This window comes from Pistacia vera, unplaced genomic scaffold (genome assembly GCF_008641045.1).
Source record: "Pistacia vera cultivar Batoury unplaced genomic scaffold, PisVer_v2 Contig430, whole genome shotgun sequence".
Taxonomy (NCBI): domain Eukaryota; kingdom Viridiplantae; phylum Streptophyta; class Magnoliopsida; order Sapindales; family Anacardiaceae; genus Pistacia; species Pistacia vera.
In genome coordinates this window covers 1,654,909-1,676,608 of record NW_022196258.1, presented here as the reverse complement: position 1 = coordinate 1,676,608, position 21,700 = coordinate 1,654,909, and the positions used below count along the sequence as shown (strand labels likewise).

Genomic DNA, 21,700 nt, shown 5'->3' with positions numbered 1-21,700 from the left:
GAAAGAGAAAGATGAACTACAATCCAATAAATTGCAAATTTCAAATTCCTTTGATGGTATATGCAGCTTAAGGTAAATAGTAAAAATTTTTTTTAGCTCAATAATGTTTTTCGATTCTTTTAATTTATTTTGTCTGATAAAAAGTAATTATATATATCTCAATTAGTACTAAATTTATGTCATTTCATGTGGTACATAATTTTATGTCACATTTTGAAGTTACTTAACATATCAACACATCACCTATAAAGTCTTACTAATAACACAAGATAAAAAATAATTGGAGATCAAATTTTATATCAAATTTCATGTCAAATGTTGTTTGCTTGACTTAATCTGTTGGTAACAGGCCTTGTTTCATGTCAAATTGTCCACTTGATCTAGAGTGTCTAGAAGCACAATATTGGAAATTGAAAAGGAATGCACTCAGAGAAACTGTGAAAAATGCTCTACTACGTTTTCAGCAAAGTACAACTTTATGCTCAGAAGTTGAAGAGGTCTCTCTCCTATCATACAAAGTTAATTCTTATTTTTATTTTTTTTTGAATAAAAAATTTCATGTTAAATTAACAATGCTACATTTTTTTATTGCAGATGTACTGTGTGAATCCAAAAGGTTGTATGAGTTTCCCAGGAAGTGAAATTCCAGAGTGGTTTAGCTTTCAAAATGCTAGTTATTATATAGAACTACCATTGGGCTCATCCAATGCTACTTTTGCTGGTTTGGCTTTCTGCACTGTTGTAGAATTCCCAGATTTGTTAGATTTTGGCCAACCTTTCTTAGTTAATTGTAGGTTGCGTAATAGAGTATCTGATCATCGCTATAAGACTCTTGCAATTGGGTCTATAAAAGGTTGGTTCGAAGGAGATAGAACTCACTACAATAAATCAAATCATGTGTTCTTGGGATATGATTGTGTTATGTATACTGGTAAAGCTTCTAGTTTAATTACTCGTAGTCGGGGTTCTCCTGAGGCTAAGACCATCATCTATTTCACAGTTACCACTTTTGATAATGTACCCATAAAAGGTTTTAAGGTGAAAAAGTGTGGAGTTCGTTTATTGTGCCGTCAAGATTACAAATGGAAGAATCCAATAAATCTTTCATCTTTAAAGAGAAGGCTAAAACTCAATGGAAATGGCCATTGTAATGATAAGCCACCATCCTATGACCTTTCCGCTGCTCTAACGATCGATACAATTGAACCGCACTCCAAGAGATTGAAAATATGCAACTATGAAAATAAGTAAGTTTTCCTTCTACACCTCATTTTAATTATATGATTAGCTTTTATTTTCCTAGTTCATTTTTCTGGAAACTCTTGTTCACCTAATGGAATATGATTATGAGATTCTTATAAAAATATAAAATTTAAATATATCATTAAGTAATGCCAAGTCTAAAATAGTACAATAAACTGTACATTAACTTTCATTTCTAAATTAATTATGTGAAACTAATATTTACTATGACTTAAAATATTATGAAGTTTAATTCAAGTATATAAAATGCACTCATTTGGGAACTAGTAGAGTTAATTATGATCATTATCTTTTGAAATAATTTTGTTGTTAATCATAAAGTATTACCGATTTTATATAATTTAGTTCTTAATCATAAAATATTTAATATGATCAAATAAACATATGTAATCTGCATGTAATTGTTTGTTAATTGCTAATTTTCAAATATGATTGCCTTTAAAGTAATCTTATATACAATCAAATTAATTTCTTTGAATTGCATTGATTTATTTCATATATTAATTATTTGATCATGATGTTTGATTTGGTTTTGTTGTATCAATAATTGTGATGTCAAAAGGGAAATAGAAGCGGCAGAGTTGAATCCAAGTACAAGTCAACCCACTGGCTTTGCTGATTCTGATTCTGAAATAGAAGTGGAAGAGTTGAATCCAAGTACAAGTCAAAGCACTAGCTTTTCTGATTCTAATTCTGTAATAGAAGTGGAAGAGTTGAATCCAAGTACAAGTCAATCCACTGGCTTTGCTGATTCTGATTCTGAAATAGAAGTGCCTATCGATGATGAAGATGAACCGCAGCCTAAAATACTTAAAGAATTCAAAATTTTTTTAAAGGGTAAGGAAGTCCAAATCTCTATTTCTAATCCATTTCTATCTAATTTATTTTGCTCTCAATTTCTAGTCTATGCATCATAAACTAATTATGTAGAAGCTAGATGATATTTTTGAGAGAAGAATAATACGTATCAATATATAAGCACATGTTACTTGGATTTATGACCTGTTTCTAACAATAACATAAATATAATCCTAAAGTTGTTACCTTTTTTATTTATTTCAATATTTAGAGTTATTAGAAAACTACTTAAAAAATTTATTTACTTCTCTATTTACTTGAAAATTTCAGTATAATGCCTATTTTGTCATTCAGTTTTTCAATACCGTATTGTAAATAAAAGAATTTTTTTTACAATTTTACAGGTTTTCTTGTTTAGATATTAATTTGATCTATATATGTATATTAATGTCCAACAATTAAACATTTTCCCTCCATTTTGTCCCTCTATTTTATGTCTCCACTCAAAAATTAAACAATTGCCTATTTCAATTTTAATCTTCTATCTAGATTGATTCTTATATATTTGATTTGATTCCTGGATTCTGGTGCAATGATTGAGGAAAGTTTTACTGATGATCTTGAATTCATTGCTTATTTGACATCATGAGACATATGTCTGGTTACGTGTATTTACTGTATGTGTGATGTGGTAGCAAGACGATGCTAAATGCAAATGGTATAAATGAAATACCAATTTTAGACGTTTCTTATTTCCTTGAGGCACGTGGCATACCACCTTATAAAGCATGCATGATGTGTAAGTTGACTAAGACTTGGTCCATGAATTCCTTTCATCTGTTCTCCAGCGATTTTCACTTGTTGCAGCAGAAATTGATGGTGTGCTTTATGCTACTGGCGGATTTGACGGGAGGGATTATCTGAAGTAAGACACACGTCCTTTATTGTTTTCCTGTTTGTGTACATAATTAAATTTATATATATTGGCATATCAGCAGGATTTTGTTTGACACTTGAGATGCCTCTGATTTATATATATATATATATATATATGTGTGTGTGTGTGTGTGTGTGTGTTTGTGTGGAGATCTGTACGTATCTACTAATTGATTTAGCCTGTAACAATATTTAGATGCATCTGATAGTAGGAAACGAAAGAATAGATGAAGCAAAATCAAAGTTCAGATAATGTAATTAATTTTTCTGGCATTTGTTTGTTTAAAATTTGCCTGACATTTTTGTACGTATCAGTTTTGCAGAAAAATTTGACAACAGAATGCGTTATTGGGAACAAATTGCAAGCATGAACTCAAAGAGAGCCTGCCACTCACTGGTTGTTTTGAATCGAAAATTGTTTTAAGTTTTTTTATTCCTCTAGTTTTCTTGTTGTGTAGTTTATTGGTACTTGTTGATGGCTCAGCTCTGCTGTCCTGTAAAAAATACTACATTTTGATTAACATTGTACATTGCAAACTCACTTTTTCATCTGCAAGTCTACTCGTAATTATGTTACTCGGTTTCCATTTCGCGCTTCTTGCCAACCACTCTAAAGTGGAGCACACTGTTTCTATTTTCAGCACCCTCGACGCACAGTGTACGCGTCTCTTTTTGACACATTTTCTCTTCGCTTATCTTCCTTTCAACTCTCATTATTTTTGGTTCTTTCTTTTTTATTTCAGTTTTGTTCGCTCGATTTTAAAAGTGCCGCGGCTTTGCTTCAATCGGATGATTTAACAAAGAAAGTGAACTCGGTTTCACTTTGATTCGGTGATTTGATTAAAACTTGTGATAGTTAGGGTTTTTTGCCGCATTTGAAGTTTAAATATCTTTGACGTTTCGCTTTTACTTTCTTTTTTCTGTTTCTATCAAACGAATTAATAGTTTGCGATTTTCTTTAATTAGAAGTTCTTGTTAAGCATATTTAGTGATTCCGATAGCATTACATTTAATTGCACTTCCAGGTTTTGTCCATTAAGCATCACACTCTGCTTTTAGGTTTTGATTGTTTATTTATTTGGTATTATTTATGGATATTACTGTGTATTGAAGCGAATGATTCTTGAAAGCATCATGAGTGTTAATTAATTTGTGAGAAATGTATAATTATTTTTCAATGAGAGGAATTGTAAGGAATGGATATTGATGAGGTTGATGTAGGAGCCTTTTTGTGATTCAATTTGCTCATCAAAGTAGGATCTCCATCTTTTCTTTGACATAATGGCCTTCGTGTTTATTAACAAAAGTCAATTCATTAATTGTTTAGGTTAGGTTTTTTTTTTCTGTGGATTTGTTGTTCTTATGATTGCTGATATTTTATAAATTTGCTGTTTCGTGATTCTTCAACGTTTTGGTTGAAAGTTTTTGAGCCCTTTTGATCAGCAGTAGTTATTCATGTTTTAAGCTCTAATTGCAGTTTCAGATTTTGTTTTGCATTTTTGATCTTTTTCAATTTTGGTCACAGGATGGGGAGGAAATTACAAACTTTCATTATCACTGGAAATTCACCTTCTACAAATCCAACCTATACCCGTGCATCTGCAAGAAACCTGGGTAAAAGCCAGCTTGGTGGTGTTATATTTGGTTGCAAGAATAACACCATTAAAGAATGTTTAACTAATCAACTGTTTGGTCAGTCATCCGCAATTTTGAGGCATATTTTCAGTAAACATTTTGGCTGTTTTTGGTTGTCTTTTTTGTTTCAAGAATTTGTTAGTCATTCAGAAACCAGTGATATTTGTTGGTAGGATTGCATAAAAATGGGAAGAATGAATAAAATATTTCTCATTGTTTTTATTTTAATCATTTGTTTTCGTCTAGATTTTATTTCCTGTTTTTCATGAATGGAAAATTCTTATTCGCAAATGTCTTTTCTACAACTATTACTTTGCATACACACCTTGAGCTCCTTTTTTTAAGCAAGATTGCTGCTAAAGATGAAAACGGTAGTTTGGTTTAAGAATATATCTCTATATGATATAATTTCTTTTTCTTTTCATTTTAGTTGGGCAGCATTGCGGTGCAGCTTGTGTATTGTTCTTAGTTTTTCTCCAAGAACTTACGAGATTTTGTATTAACTTTAACAGGCTTACCAGCTCAAGACTTCACCTATGTAAAGAACATTGATACTGGCCCACCACTTTTTCTATTCAACTACAGTGACAGAAACTTTACGGAATCTATGAAGCTGCTGGCCCTGGCAAAATGGACATTGATACGTATGGGTGGACCATTGATGGTTCTAAGAGAACCCTGTATCCTGCACAGGTAATATAACAAGTTTGCTTCTCTATTTTCTAGTTGTTTGTAAGTTAAAAAAGTTATATATGATGAAGAGAGGGCGCTTTAATGCTGATATTATGTTGCTTTCCAAATGAAGGTTCAGATTCGTGTCAAATTGCAATGCCAACCACTGCTTGAAGAACAGTTTAAACCAGTAATGGACCTTGACCATCCTCAGGCAAGCAAGCTGATATCACTAGCATCTTTAGCAGTCTCAACAAGCACTTGTCTACCTTGTCTTCCTTTCAACACAACAAAATGGGGAAACTTTTTCCAACCTCTTTTGTCAACTGACACGGAAGAAGAAAGCTGGGTTTCAGATTCTGAAGATGCTGTTCCTGTCGGTGAAATGAAAGGGGAGTGTGAATTACTTCAGCCACGTCCTTTGGAGGTTGATCAGTCTAATTACTTGAGTAGGAAAATAGATTCTAGAGATGATGTTCCACTAAATGGTGACAACCTGCTATCGGAAGCTCATTCAGATGTGAAGATGGTGGAACAAGATGAGAAAGGTATTGTTCTCATGAAACTGAAAGAATTGGCTTTTAGCTGTGGACGTCAAGACGTTCCTTTAACTGATTATGTAGATGAACCTGCGATTACCAGTGGTATGTGCCAGGGAAAAGGGGGTTCTATTTGTGAGATGATGAGCTCTGATGAGAAGAATGAAGAGAATAGTTGTTCCTCTTCTTATTGTCAGTCCATCATAGCTAAGGTAGTTGAGGATATTTGTCCTTTACTTTATTTCACTTAAGATTCAAAAGAGTTTCTTGCTTTGGCCTTAGTAAAGTTGCTTTATGCTCTCTGTAGTTTATTCAAGGGGTGGAAGAGCTTAAAGAAATTCAAACAGAACAAAATCTAAAGATGAGATATTTGGAGCAGAAGCTGGTAATGCTTTGTCATTCCTCGGATGTTGAACTCTGCTATTTCCAATAGCTGATTTATCTGCCCTTGGCAAATTACTAAGCAAACAATGTGCAGATTGATATAATCGAAAATAGCAATTTAGTCGCCGTTGGAGGCTGAATTCTTTTTTGATTAATTATTTATATATATTCTATGGACTAATGTTAAATTGAATTAATTGACAATGGAAATAGAAGTAGAATTATAGCCATTGGTACTCTAGAAGGTTGAATAGGAAAAGCATCAGCAACAATATTCCGAGCAGTTGATGGTTTTTCCCTCTCCTTAGTATTAACACCAAAAGCTTGGAGATTTAAATGAAAATATAATTTAGCGCATTTAAGAGCCTTTGTTAGTGGGTGAAGTACCTGTAATACAAAGGTAAGAGTCACTAGTGTCTTGAAATAGTCAAATTCATATTGTATTGCAGTAATGATAAATTGAAGAGACTACTGTTCCTTCATTTGAAGGTCAATGCATTAATTCCCCCTCCCCTCTCCCCTGGATATTTATGGTTATGATGTTTATGGAAAATGGTGCTTCCTTGCATTTGTGTATTTCATGCCACTTGATGTGATGAACAAACACCTTTGACCCCGACTCTTCCAGATTGATGCAGAAGCTGAGATCCAGCAGTTGAAAAATCATTGTATGATGGTACACTCTGTGTCTAATCCTTCCATCGAATTAAGTGATGTAAAGGCCATAGAGTCCTTAGACGAGCTGCATGTCGATCCTACTGAGTCAATATATCTATTGTGTGGATATGATGGGGAATCATGATTATCAACATTGGATTTATATGTTCCCTCGAGAGGTGTGATTAAATCTTTTCAGCCAATGAACTCTGTTCGTTCATATGCTTCAGTTGCATTGTTGAATGGTGAGATTTATGTCTTTGGTGGTGGGGATAGACGCACATGGTACAATACAGGTATTAGCTCTTAATAAATTCTTTAAAGTATATTACCTTTTCAATCTACTTATCTCTAATATTTCATACTATATCTCAGTTGAATCTTACAACCCAAGTAGGATGAATGGACCCTGTGCCCTTCCTTGAAAAAGCCAAAGAGTGGCCTAGGTGGAGTTACTTTTGATAACAAAATATATGCAATTGGCGTTGGGAATAGTGTTGATTGCTTTTTAGATATTGAAATGTCTGATTTGAAGCTTGAACGATGGATCGGTATGCTGTCACTGCAACAAAAGGTACACTTTTCACCTGCATTTGAATCAGTTTGAGGAATGAAGTTTTATTGGTTTAGTATTTAATAAAGGATCGAAAATTAAGTTTACTTGTGAGAGCTTCAATTAATGTTTATGCATGAATTGAAAAACATTGAGGCTTTTATCATTTGAGGCTTTGCTTTGAATTGAACTCAGACAAATGGAAATTTCAGAATGTATGAAATCTTACAGCATTTATTAAACTCACAAGAGATATTCCTCATATACGGACCAGAATCTAATTAAATGAGATATCTAGAGAGAATTCACTGTGATTTGTGATGCAGCTACTTTCCAGAGTCACTCAATATAATAATTTATAGTTGAGAAATTTAATTTGGTAGAACTAATGGAAAAATATGAATATGGAAGATCATAAACAATTGCCTATTTCAATTTAAATCTTCTTCTAGATTGATTCTTATATATTTCTTTTGATTCCTGGATTCTGGTTAAATGATTGAGAAAAGGTTTACTGATGATGTTGAATTCATTGCTTATTTGACATGTTGGCAATTAAGTTTCCTGAAAATGAAGGTATTTTGTTTCATCATGGACACCATGTCACTTCTGTCATCAAGTTGGGCATCTATCATATGTTATCAGTCATTCAATACAAGGTTTAAAGATACTTTATATCATGAGACATACGTCGGTTACATGTATTTACTGTATGTGTGATGTGGCAGCAAGACGATGCTAAATGTAAATGGCAAAAATGAAATACCAATTTCAGACATTTCTTATTTCCTTGAGGCACGTGGCATGCCACCTTATAAAAGCATGCATGATGTATAAGTTGACTAAGACTTGGTCCATGAATGCCCTTTATCTGTTCTCCAGCGATTTTCTTTTGCTGCTGCAGAAATTGATGTTGTGCTTTATCCTACTGGCGGATTTGATGGGAAGGATTATCTGAAGTAAGACACACGCCCTTTTATTGCTTTCCTGTTTGTGTGCATAATTAAATTTATATATATTGGCATATCAGCAGGATATACTTCCAAATTCTTAACTTAATAATTAAGGCTTCTAATCTTTTGTTTGACATTTAGTTGACTTGAGATGCCTGCGATTTCTATATGTATATGGAGATGCATCTGATAGTAAGAAACTAAAGAAGAGATGATGCTAAATCGAAGTTCAGATAATGTAATTGATTTTTCTAGCATTTGTTTGTTTAAAAGTTGCCTGACATTTTTGTATATATCAGTTCTGCAGAGCAAATTGCAAGCATGAACTCAAAGAGAACCTGCCACTCACTGGTTGTTTTGAGTGGAAAATTGTAAGTTTTTCTGTTCCTTATGTTTTCTTGTTTTTTAGCTTATTGGTACTATAAGAAATAATACATTTTGATTAACATTGTAAACTCACTTTTTCTTACTACAAGTCTACTCGTAATTATGTTCCTCATGTATTGCAAAAGACAAAATGCGTAGTCCCCAGAGATATATATTATCCTTTTCATGTTTCATATTAACAAGATGAATTTGTGTTGTAGATATGCTCTGGGTGCTTATGATGGCAGTACAATGGTTTCAAGCATCGAAATTTATGATTCACGTATGGATTAATGGATGAGGGCGGACCCAATGAAGCAGACAAGGGGATATTCTGCTGCTGCTGTTCTGTAACAGTCTATATATGTTGTTGCAGGAGTGGCAACCGGTGAGTCGGTGACAGAGTCTTGGACACGGTATCTTATCTTTCGCCATGCTTGTTTTTTATGCAGTTGTTAGATAGATGCACCAACCTTATCTTGTCTGTCTTGTTGATTATGTGATAACAGGTTGAATGTTTTAAAGAGGGTCGGGGCTGAGAAGTAATTGATGTCATTGGGAAAAGGAGTTTCATGTCAACTTTTACCTTGCAAAGAATACTGTATGTTTTCTCATTATTCATTTTGAAGCTGATCGGGTTGAGGCTTATCTCAATCACATCTTTTTTGTTATGAGAGAAACTTGAAGTTACGAATGTACAAAGTTGTAGAAACAGATAATTCACTTTGTTAAATAAAATAGATAATGTTGTGGTATTAATTGTTAGATCTAACAATCTCCACCTTGGTCAGAGTTGAGTTCATAAAACTCTGAATGTTTTACTCGAACATATATTTTTGGTTCTTTAGTTTTTTTTTTTTTTAATAATGTTATTATTATTATTATTATTATGTAAACTTTGAGGTTTTTTCTTTTGATTTTTTTTGTATTTAAGTATAATATAGTCATTTAGTGGTCAAAAATTAATTTCAACACAAAAACAAATAATAAATAATGGAAGGGGTAATAGTCAAATTTCAATACTATTTTGGATTAGCCTGTACGTAATCACTTAATACTGCAATAAAATTTAAATCTATTTTCCCGAGAACAAGAAATGGATTAAGTGCTAAAACTATCGATCAGTTCACACCTGTGGATCAGGCATTTTTAACTGCTCTGCTTATTCTCCCTGGGGAAGTACTTTTAAGTCACCTTCTCCAGCGAGCTCTAATGATTTCATATACCAATGCCAGTCCTGGTTTCCTCTTGGAGAAGACTTATCCATGTTGACTTCAGATTTGAAAATCTGAAATCGAAGTCAGTGGTGTCACAAAATGCTTATAAACACTGAAGCATCCACAACTTTGGCAAAAACCACATATATAACTATAATTATTAGCTCAGGCACACATAAGCTGAGGCGGGACATCGGCTCCTTGATTACACCCTACGCAAAAACCAGAAAGATTTAATGAAATGTTAAATATGAAAAGAATAAAAATGAAAGGCTAAATATACCATTGGAGAAGATAAATACAAGATAAATAATTGATTCAGAATTTTCCTGGTCAAACTTAAGAAATATGCCAGTTTACGAAAAGAAATAGCTGCCCGTCTTTCATGGTTACATGGCCATCTCCATGAAAGAAAATGTAGTCTTTCACTGCTGTCAACCCTGGAAGAGCAATAATGTAAAAGCAACTACTGTTTAAGGAAAAAAAAAAGTTAAAAATGAAAAACTAATGGGAAGGCCAGAAGGGATGTTACATACCCCAGGAGAAGAACTAAACCCACAAAACTTCCAATGCATCCACTCCGACAACATCACCTCAATACAATCTTTAAAAGGGTAATAGTGGAACAACGAAGTATGCATCTTCAACCCTTGTGAGACAAAAAGAGCTAGTTTCCCTTATGAAGAAATGAACTCAAAGAATCTCCTGATTTTGAAGAAAATCAACTTACTATCTTAGACACAGGAAAGCTGGTCCGCATATTTTTCATATAGTCCATAAGTATTTCATGACCATCCAATGGCAAAAAATCAAAGTCTATAACGGAGCCACTAAACTTCTGGCTATAAGTACAGCAAGCATGTACTTGTATGTTTTCCACTTTAGGAGGAATAATCAGCCTTTAGAAGCCATGGATAGATAAACTTCTTTTTCATGGCAAAGATATGCTAGCATATGCTTTGGACCTCCATGGACTTTGACAAAATGGACATCCTCAAATAAGCATTCCATGCCTATACAAACCCTCAATGAGAAAGATATGGCTTTCGGAGTCTTGTAAAAGGGTGCAATATACGTAAATTTCAGGAACTCATTGTATCCTCCAATTAAGTTCAGATCTAGAAAGATGAACTGAGTTGACTCTTCACTCACAGTTATCCTAAGCCACAACCTATTCTCACTAGAAATATTATGCAAAGTGATCTCAAGAGGTATGGCAACTGGGAGCCCTGAAACAAAAGTAACAGGATTTTCAGTACTATTATCGGGAACATCCAGTTCCGCTTTTATGTGCCTAAGCCTCCCACTTAACAAAAGCTGGTTTAGAAAAAAGGACTCAAGTAATTGACTGAACATAAATGGCTTGTAGGAAGCACCAAAAGTAGACGTGCCAATCTCAAGCAATGAATTCTTAACTTCAGTTACAAACTTGGATAGTTCAATGGACCCTTGCTGATGGAGAAATTCTACATGCGAAATTGTAGACGACAGCTTTTTCAGGGTAGTAAGATAGCAGCAGATTTCAACTTTAGACAACCTCAACAAACAAAACACAAGTACCAGCTCCAAGACGTGCAACTCCTCTTCTTTAGACAACCCTATAAACCTACATCTGATATCTGCAAGCCTACTGTCTAACTTTCCTAATAAGACCTCCAATTCTCCCACTTCATAATAATGGAGCTTTTTCATGGGTGCAAAGTGCTCCCAAACCTTAACAAGCAGTTTCACCACCTGGATATACTGCAATGTAAAGGCTAATGCACCATCAGATCCAAGGGATTTAGTAGAAAATGTTAACACTTCTTCCTTACAAGCCCTGGAAAAATCTAGGTGGCCATACTATAAATTATCAAAAGTAAGTTTAATTTCATAATATTTTGCTTTTGTTATCTTTTAGTGTATTAAACACTTCCGAATGCTTGAATTGATGAAAGCTATATAAACATAATTTCTAACTAATTAAAGTTTGTTTTGTTGTTTATATTAGGCTGAATCTAAACTTTAGAGAAACTGCCGACGAATTTGGAGAAACTATATAAATTGTCTCCAAGTGATTATGGGGACTTGGTGGAGTAGGTTTCCCATAAAAAAAATAGAGTCTTTGTTGACAAGGGATCAAATGTGTTTCCAAAATAGGAATTTGGGGCATAGGTGGTGCTGGCAAGACAACTATTGCCCGTGTTGTATTCAACCAAATTTTGAATCGTTTTGAAGGATCATATTTTGCTGAAAATGTTAGGGAAGAGTCGGAGAAAGTGGGAGATAACTCACTTGCAAGAAAAACTTCTTTCCCAAATATTAAAGGACAAAGATCCAATTTAGGACCACCTTCACAAGAGACAGACTTAAAAAAAGAAGGTCTCATTGTTTTTGATGATGTAACATCTTTACAACAGATAGAAAATTTGATTGGAAATCTTAATTTGTTGAACTCAAAAAGTCAAATTATCAAACAACAAGGGATAAACAAGTGTTGAGAACTTGTGGAGTAGATGATGCTTATATATACAAGGTTGAGGGACTAAGTGAGATGCCAGCTCATCGACTTTTTAATCAATATGCCTTTAAACAACGCTTTCCTACTAAAGATTAATTGAGCTATCAAACCTAGTAGTAGAATATTCCAAGGCATTCCGTTGGCTCTTAAAGTGTTGGGTTCCTATTGGTTCCAGGGAAAAAGAATTTGGGAAAGTGCAATAAAAAACCTAGAAAAATGTCCTTTTGGTATTCAAAAGGTATTAAGAGTTAGTTATGATGGACTTGAGAAAGAGGAGAAGGTTTTATTTTTAGATATTGCATGTTTCTTTAAAGGGGACCAATAGATTCAGTGATAGAAACTCTAAATGCTTGTGACATTTCTGCAAAGCAAGGAATACAAGTTTATTGATAAGTGTCTTGTGTTTGTGACATACAAAAATGAAATAACAATGCATGATTGCTTCAAGAAATGGGTAGGGAAAATGTCAAGAGTACTTGCAAACACATTCGAGTGGCATCATACGGATATCATCAAAGCATTTAAAAGAAAAAAAGGTAAGGTTAGCTATACTTATTTATAAATAGATAGATAACTTTGAGAGTGAGTTAAAATTTTGACACAAATTTTAATTAATGTCTGGTTTAGGATATCTAATGAGGATTATGGTATTTATTATTACTATTATTATTTCTTTCTAATAAAGTCTTCCTCGTACCAGAGACTTGCCAAAAAAGAAAATGTTTATATTATCAATTATATTTTTATTTTCCTTAAAACTCAAGTTCTATATTTACATTTTTTTTTTGTAAATTGTTTATTGTTATACAATAATTATTTCCTTTCATGTATTTCTCAGTCTCCTAGTTTAGATTTTATTAAAATAATAAGTCTTCGATTCAAAGAAAGCATAAAACATCAAAATATCATTATACACGTTCTATATTTGTAGACATGGTCTTATTTTTCAAGCATAATTATTGTTATTGTATCCTATTTATTTATTCTCTACTGCTGAAATCCGTAATCTTTATTTGTTTTAGTTAGCTCAATGTTCTATTCACTAGAGTATTGTTTGTAATTGATTCATAATTTATTTATAATAAACAAATTAATAATTTGTATCTTAATTTACTTAGAAGCTTAATAATTTGATTAGGCTAACATAATGGTTAGTAAACTTTAGCTCATTTAATTAGTTTAATTTAATGGGAGTCTTTTACCATTAAAAAAAATTAATTTAAGCTTTGTGTCTTGCATGCTAACTGATCATCTCTTTTGGCTGTTAGGGAATTGAAGCAGTGCGAAGCATAAACTTGGAATATCTAAAATAAGCAAGCCGGCTTAATTTTCATGTTTGTCCAAAGATGATGACTTAAGCTTCCAGAGTATACTACTCAGGCTTAAATTCTTCAGGTGTTATGAAAATAAGTTGCATGGTTTTGAAGAAGTTGAATCCTTTCCAGGGACGTAACATCTTCAGTTGGGGTCAATTACCCATTTAAATCAGTGCCATAGGTTTCCTCCAGAGTGCCTTGTTAGCTTGATATGCCAAACAACAAAGTTAAGCATTGGAACGGTGTACAGGGATGTTAATATGGTATTTATCTTTGAAAATTATAAATATACAAGGCACTAACTTGAGTTGGTCAGATTTTGTTTGCTTTCTGATAGGAACTTGAAATTTGAAATATGTTAATCTCAGTGATCCCAACACATGACATGAGATCCAAATCTCCAGAGCTCAAATCTTAAGGAATTGATTTTACGAGAATGTCAAGTTTGTAAAGATAGCTCCCACTCTATTCAAAATCTCAATGAGCTTGTCAAGCTGGATCTAACGGGTTTGCATAAGGCTTATTAGTTTGCAGAGGCATTCAATCTAATTAATCTCAGTTGCTGCTGTAATCTGGAGATAGCTCCAAGTTCTCATGTAAGGTGGAATATTATATTTAAGGGAAAACTGCCATAAAAGAAACACCCTCATTCGAACATCATCTAGACTAGTTGAGTTGGATCTTGACCGATGTCAATCGCTTGAGAGTCTTCAAGGAGCTTCTGTAAGTGAAATTTCTTGAAAGCATTATCTTTGCGAAGCTGCCAAATTGGAAAGCTACTGATGACTTCGGAGATTTAGAAGCTTTGGAGATTCTCAAAACTTACCATACAGTCCTAAAAGAAATACCATCATCATTTTACACTTGCCAAAGGTTACGCCTTAGAACTATATCAACCTGGTGATAATCAGACCCCCTTAATTGGGTATTGAATTCTTCATCAGGTTCATTCTTTGGAAGTACTGTTTTTGGAAAACTGCCGAATCACCAATTACCTAACAATCTTGGACAATTATCCTTTGGGAGAGTATATCTAAGTGGAAATAATTTTGAAAGCATACCAGAAAACATCAAAGGACTTTCTAACTGTACTACTAGACATAAGCAATTGCCAGAGACTTCAACTTTTGCCAGAGCTTCCAAAGGGTGTAAATGGGATGCATCTAACTGCTCACCTTGAATCCAATATCAGATCCATCATATCTATTGTTACCTCATCGGGTATCACGGACAACAACTTTTGCCAATTGTTTTAATTGATTTACCTAAAATCTTCATGAGGTACTCTTTTAATGCCTCTCATTTTTCTTGATGTTAGTGTTTTTTAAAAGCAATAAAAAATAAAATCTGAAGCTAAAACTATGTTATGATGTGATGATTTTCATTTTCATTGGTACAGGAATCTTGTCGAGAATTTTGTGCTAGTATCTGTTTCTCTGGAAATGAAATTCCTAATGGTTACCTTTCAAAATACGTGGTCTTATATAACTTTGACGGCACTAGATTGGCATAATATAAACTTTCTAGGTTTTCTTACATCTATGTTGTTTTTTCAAAAAAGTTCCTATTCATCCTAATTACAAAGGTACCTGTTACTGCTTGGTCAATAGGAAAATGGTAAGGAGCAAATTTATAGACAAACATTAAATTAATGTTTGTAGCTTCAATGAACGTAATTCACGTTCAAATCATGTATTATCAAGCTTTCATTCTATAACGAAAATGGTGTTTGAGAGTGCAAGAACGAATATCGTAAATTCTTATGAGTGAAGTCATAAATTGTAAAATGCTCATCAAATTTGATGCCGGAATAAAGAGGTGAAAAAGTGTGGGATTCATTTCTTGTACCTTGGAGATTATGGAAGACCATCAGAAACATCCACAAGTGTTAACATGATAAAAAGAAAGGGAAAGAGAAAGATGAACTACAATCCATAAATTGCAAATTTCAATCCTTTGATGGTATATGCAGCTTAAGGTAAATAGTAAAAATTTTTTTTAGCTCAATAATGTTTTTGATTCTTTTAATTTATTGTCTGATAAAAAGTAATTATATATTCTCAATTAGTACTAAATTTATGTCATTTCATGTGGTACATAATTTTATGTCACATTGAAGTTACTTAACATATCAACACATCACCTATAAGTCTTACTAATAACACAAGATAAAAAATAATTGGAGATCAATTTATATCAAATTTCATGTCAAATGTTGTTTGCTTGACTTAATCTGTTGGTAAAGGCGTGTTCATGTCAAATTGTCCACTTGATCTGAGTGTCTAGAAGCACAATATTGGAAATTGAAAGGAATGCACTCAGAGAAACTGTGAAAAATGCTCTACTACGTTTTCAGCAAAGTACAACTTTATGCTCAGAAGTTGAAGAGGTCTCTCTCTCTATCATACAAAGTTAATTCTTATTTTTATTTTTTTTGATAAAAAATTTCAGTGTTAAATTAACAATGCTACATTTTTTTATTGCAGATGTACTGTGTGAATCCAAAAGGTTGTATGAGTTTCCGAAGTGAAATTCCAGAGTGGTTTAGCTTTCAAATGCTAGTTATTATATAGAACTACCATTGGGCTCATCCAATGCTACTTTTGCTGGTTGGCTTTCTGCACTGTTGTAGAATTCCCAGATTTGTTAGATTTTGGCCAACCTCTTAGTTAATTGTAGGTTGCGTTAGAGTATCTGATCATCGCTATAAGACTCTTGCAATTGGTGGCTATAAAGGTTGGTTCGAAGGAGATGAACTCACTACAATAAATCAAATCATGTGTTCTTGGGATATGATTGTGTTATGTTACTGGTAAGCTTCTAGTTTAATTACTCGTAGTCGGGGTTCTCCTGAGGCTAAGACCATCATCTATTTCACAGGTTACCACTTTTTATAAGTACCCATAAAAGGTTTTAAGGTGAAAAAGTGTGGTGGAGTTCGTTATTGTGCCGTCAAGATTACAAATGGAAGAATCCAATAAATCTTATCTTTAAAGAGAAGGCTAAACTCAATGGAAAGGCCATTGTAATGATAAGCCACCATCCTGACCTTTCCGCTGCTCTAACGATCGATACAATTGAACCGCACTCCAAGGATTGAAAATATGCACACTATGAAAATATAAGTTTTCCTTCTACCATCATTTTAATTATAGATTAGCTTTATTTTCCTAGTTCATTTTCTGGAAACTCTTGTTCACCTAATGGAATATGATTATGAGATTCTTATAAAAATATAAAATTTAAATATATCATTAAGTATGCCAAGTCTAAAATGTACAATAAACTGTACATTAACTTTCATTTCTAAATTAATATTGTGAAAATATATTACTATGACTTAAAATATATGAAGTTTAATTCAAGTATATAAAATGCACTCATTTGGGAACTAGTAGAGTTAATTATGATCATTATCTTTTGAAAATAATTTGTTGTAATCATAAAGTATTACCGATTTTATATAATTTAGTTCTTAATCATAAAATATTTAATATGATCAAATAAACATATGTAATCTGCATGTAATTGTTTGTTAATTGCTAATTTTCAAATATGATTGCCTTTAAAGTAACTTATATACAATCAAATTAATTTCTTTGATTGCAGATTTATTCATATATTAATTATTTGATCATGATGTTTGATTTGGTTTTGTTGTATCAATAATTGTGATGTCAAAGGGAAATAGAAGCGGCAGAGTTGATCCAAGTACAAGTAACACCCACTGGCTTTGCTGATTCTGATTCTGAAATAGAAGTGGAAGAGTTGAATCCAAGTAAAAGTCAAAGCACTAGCTTTTCTGATTCTAATTCTGTAATAGAAGTGGAAGGTTGAATCCAGTACAAGTCAATCCACTGGCTTTGCTGATTTGATTCTGAAATAGAAGTGGAAGAGTTGAATCCAAGTACAAGTCAAAGCACTAGCTTTGCTGATTCTAATTCTGTAATAGAAGTGGAAGAGTTGAATCCAAGTACAAGTCGACAGCACTGGCTTTGCTGATTCAATTCTGAAATAGAAGGGAAGAGTTGAATCCAAGTGCAAGTACATCCACTGGCTTTGCTGATTCTGATTCTGAAATAGAAGTGGAAGAGTTGAATCCAAGTACAAGTCAAAGCACTAGCTTGCTGATTCTAATTCTGTAATAGAAGTGGAAGAGTTGAATCCAAGTACCAGTCGAACGCAATGGCTTTGCTGATCTAATTCTGAAATAGAAGTGGAAGAGTTGAATCCAAGTACAAGTCAATCCACGGCTTTGCTGATTCTGATTCTGAAATAGAAGTGCCTATCGAGATGAAGATGAACCGCAGCCTAAAATACTTAAAGAATTCAAAATTTTTTTTAAGGGTAGGAAGTCCAAATCTCTATTTCTAATCCATTTCTATCTAATTTATTTTGCTCTCAATTTCTGTCTATGCATCATAAACTAATTATGTAGAGCTAGATGATATTTTTGAGAGAAGAATAATACGTATCAATATATAAGCACATGTTACTTGGATTTATGACCTGTTTCTAACAATAACAAATATAATCCTAAAGTTGTTACCTTTTTTATTTATTTCAATATTTAGAGTTATTAGAAAACTACTTAAAAAATTTATTTACTTTCTATTTACTTGAAAATTTCGTATAATGCTATTTTGTCATTCAGTTTTTCAATACCGTATTGTAATAAAAGAATTTTTTTTACAATTTTACAGGTTTTCTGTTTAGATATTAATTTGATCTATATATGATATTAATGTCCACAATTAAACATTTTCCCTCCATTTTGTCCTCTATTTTATGTCTCCACTCAAAAATTAAACAATTGCCTATTTCAATTTTAATCTTCTATCTAGATTGATTCTTATATATGATTTGATTCCTGGATTCTGGTGCAATGATTGAGGGAAAGTTTTACTGATGATCTTGAATTCATTGTTATTTGACATCATGAGACATATGTCTGGTTACGTGTATTTACTGATTGTGTGATGTGGTAGCAAGCGATGCTAAATGCAAATGGTATAAATGAATACCAATTTAGACGTTTCTTATCCTTGAGGCACGTGGCATACCACTATAAAGCATGCATGGATGTGTAAGTTGACTAAGACTTGGTCCATGAATCCTTTCATCTGTTTCTCCAGCGATTTTCACTTGTTGCAGCGAGAAATTGATGGTGTGCTTTATGCTACTGGCGGATTTGACGGGAGGGATTATCTGAAGTAAGAAACACGTCCTTTATTGTTTTCCTGTTGTGTACATAATTAAATTATATATATTGGCATATCAGCAGGATTTGTTTGACACTTGAGATGCCTCTGATTTATATAATATATATATATATATGTGTGTGTGGTGTGTGTGTGTGTGTTTGTGTGGAGACTGTACGTATCTACTAATTGATTAGCCTGTAACAATATTTAGATGCATCGTAGTAGGAAACGAAAGAATAGATGAAGCAAAATCAAAGTTCAGATAATGGAATAATTTTCTTGGCATTTGTTGTTTAAAATTTGCCTGACATTTTGTACGTATCAGTTTTGCAGAAAAATTTGACAACAGAATGCGTTATTGGGAACAAATTGCAAGCCTGAACTCAAAGAGAGCCTGCCACTCACTGTGGTTTGATGAAAATTGTTTAAGTTTTTTATTCCTCTAGTTTTCTTGTTGTGTAGTTATTGGTACTTGTGATTAACAAGTACCAATAACATGTACATTGCAAACTCACTTTTCATCTGCAAGTCTGCTCGTAATTAGTGTACTCGGTTTCCATTTCACGCTTCTTGCCAAGCACTCTAAAGGAGACACATGTTTCTATTTCAGCACCCTCGACGCACAGTGGTACGCGTCTCTTTTTGACACATTTTCTCTTCGCTTATCTTCCTTTCAACTCTCATATTTTTGGTTCTTTCTTTTTTATTTCAGTTTTGTTCGCTCGATTTTCAAAGTGCCGCGGCTTTGCTTCAATGGATTTAACAAGAAAGTGAACCCGGTTTCACTTTGATTCGGTGATTTGATTAAAACTTGTGATGGTTAGGGTTTTTGCCGCATTTGAAGTTTAAATATCTTTGACGTTTCGCTTTTATTTCTTTTTTTTTCTGTTTCTATCAAACGAATTAATAGTTTGCGATTTTCTTTACTTCGAAGTTCTTGTTAAGCATATTTTGTGGTTCCGATAGCATTACATTTAATTGCACTTCCAGGTTTTGTCCATTAAGCATCACACTCTGCTTTTAGGTTTTGATTGTTTATTATTTGGTATATTTATGGATATTACTGTGTATTGAAGGAATGATTCTTGAAAGCATCATGAGTGTAATTAATTTGTGAGAAATGTATAATTATTTTTCAATGAGAGGAATTGTAAGGAATGGATATTGATGAGGTTGATGTAGGAGCCTTTTGTGATTCAATTTGCTCATCAAAGTAGGATCCATCTTTCTTTGACATAATGGGCTTCGTGTTTATTAACAAAAGTCAATTCATTAATTGTTTAGGTTAGGTTTTTTTTTTCTGTGGATTGTTGTTCTTATGATTGTGATATTTAAAATTTGCTGTTTCGTGATCTTCAACGTTTTGGTTGAAAGTTTTTGAGCCTTTGATCAGCAGTAGTATTATGTTTTAAGCTCTAATTGCAGTTTCAGATTTGTTTTGCATTTTTGATCTTTTTCAATTTTGGTCACAGGATGGGGAGGAAATTACAAACTCATTATCACTGGAAATTCACCTTCACAATCCAACCTATACCCGTGCATCTGCAAGAAACCTGGGTAAAAGCCAGTTGGTGGTGTTATATTTGGTGCAAGAATAACACCATTAAAGAATGTTTAACTAATCAACTGTTTGGTCAGTCATCCGCAATTTTGAGGCATATTTCAGTAACATTTTGGCTGTTTTTGGTTGTTCTTTTTTGTTTCAAGAATTTGTAGTCATTCAGAAACCAGTGATATTTGTTGGTAGGATTGCATAAAAATGGGAAGAATGAATAAAATATTCTCATTGTTTTATTTTAATCATTTGTTTTCGTCTAGATTTTTTTCCTGTTTTTCATGAATGGAAATTCTTATTCGCAAATGTCTTTTCTACAACTATTACTTTGCATACACACCTGAGCTCCTTTTTTTAAGCAAGATTGCTGCTAAAGATGAAAACGGTAGTTTGGTTAAGATTATCTCTATATGATATAATTTCTTTCTTTTCATTTTTGGTGGGCAGCATTGCGGTGCAGCTTGTGTATTGTTCTTAGTTTTTCTCCAAGAACTTACGAGATTTGTATTAACTTTAACAGGCTTACCAGCTCAAGACTTCACCTATGTAAAGAAACATTGATACTGGCCCACCACTTTTTCTATTAACTACAGTGACAGAAACTTTACGGAATCTATGAAGCTGCTGGCCCTGGCAAAATGGACATTGATCGTATGGTGGGGACCATTGATGGTTCTAAGAGACCCTGTATCCTGCACAGGTAAATAACAAGTTTGCTTCTTATTTTCTAGGTTGTTTAAGTTAAAAAAGTTATATATGATGAAGAGAGGGCGCTTTAATGCTGATATTATGTTGCTTTCCAAATGAGGTTCAGATTCGTGTCAAATTGCAATGCAACCACTGCTTGAAGAACCGTTTAAACCAGAATGGACCTTTGACCATCCTCAGGCAAGCAAGCTGATATCACTAGCATCTTTAGCAGTCTCAACAAGCACTTGTCTACCTTGTCTTCCTTTCAACACAACAAAATGGGGAAACTTTTTCCAACCCTTTTGTCAACTGACACGGAAGAAGAAAGGGGTTTCAGATTCTGAAGATGCTGTTCCTGTCGGTGAAATGAAAGGGGAGTGTGATTACTTCAGCCACGTCTTGGAGGTTGATCAGTCTAATTACTTGAGTAGGAAAAAGATTCTAGAGATGATGTTCCACTAA

General features: G+C 33.3%; 3 protein-coding genes across 5 annotated transcripts in view; 2 read left to right on the top strand and 1 right to left on the bottom strand.

Moving 5' to 3' along the window:
* The window catches only part of LOC116143425 (kelch-like protein 8), a 19,127-nt gene extending 15,482 nt beyond the window's left edge, over positions 1 to 3,645 (top strand). Inside the window, exons 8-9 of one of the 2 annotated variants that reach the window (XM_031428891.1) lie at positions 3,313 to 3,394; positions 3,555 to 3,645. In XM_031428891.1, the coding sequence (XP_031284751.1) occupies positions 3,313 to 3,394; positions 3,555 to 3,611 (139 nt within the window). In that variant the 3' untranslated portion in view covers positions 3,612 to 3,645. Of the gene's footprint in view, positions 1 to 3,312; positions 3,447 to 3,554 lie in introns of those variants that run through there. The other variant, XM_031428893.1, reaches the window with a different exon arrangement.
* Positions 3,538 to 21,700, top strand: LOC116143492. The gene is given in 16 exon segments (XM_031428947.1): positions 3,538 to 3,655; positions 3,741 to 3,828; positions 4,523 to 4,689; positions 5,145 to 5,219; positions 5,222 to 5,325; positions 5,438 to 5,852; positions 5,928 to 6,055; positions 6,151 to 6,228; positions 6,856 to 7,180; positions 7,260 to 7,277; positions 7,280 to 7,458; positions 8,320 to 8,396; positions 19,319 to 19,402; positions 20,466 to 20,550; positions 21,148 to 21,235; positions 21,363 to 21,700. Coding segments are annotated over 14 exon segments (2,160 nt in total). The 5' UTR covers positions 3,538 to 3,655; positions 3,741 to 3,828; position 4,523.
* The window catches only part of LOC116143423 (protein SIEL-like), an 80,611-nt gene continuing 68,703 nt past the window's right edge, over positions 9,793 to 21,700 (bottom strand). The window contains exons 9-11 of one of the 2 annotated variants that reach the window (XM_031428883.1): positions 10,510 to 10,844; positions 10,257 to 10,413; positions 9,793 to 10,044 (exon numbers count right to left, since the gene is read on the bottom strand). The gene's annotated coding sequence lies outside the window, so the exon portion shown is untranslated. Of the gene's footprint in view, positions 10,045 to 10,170; positions 10,186 to 10,256; positions 10,414 to 10,509; positions 10,845 to 21,700 lie in introns of those variants that run through there. The other variant, XM_031428884.1, reaches the window with a different exon arrangement.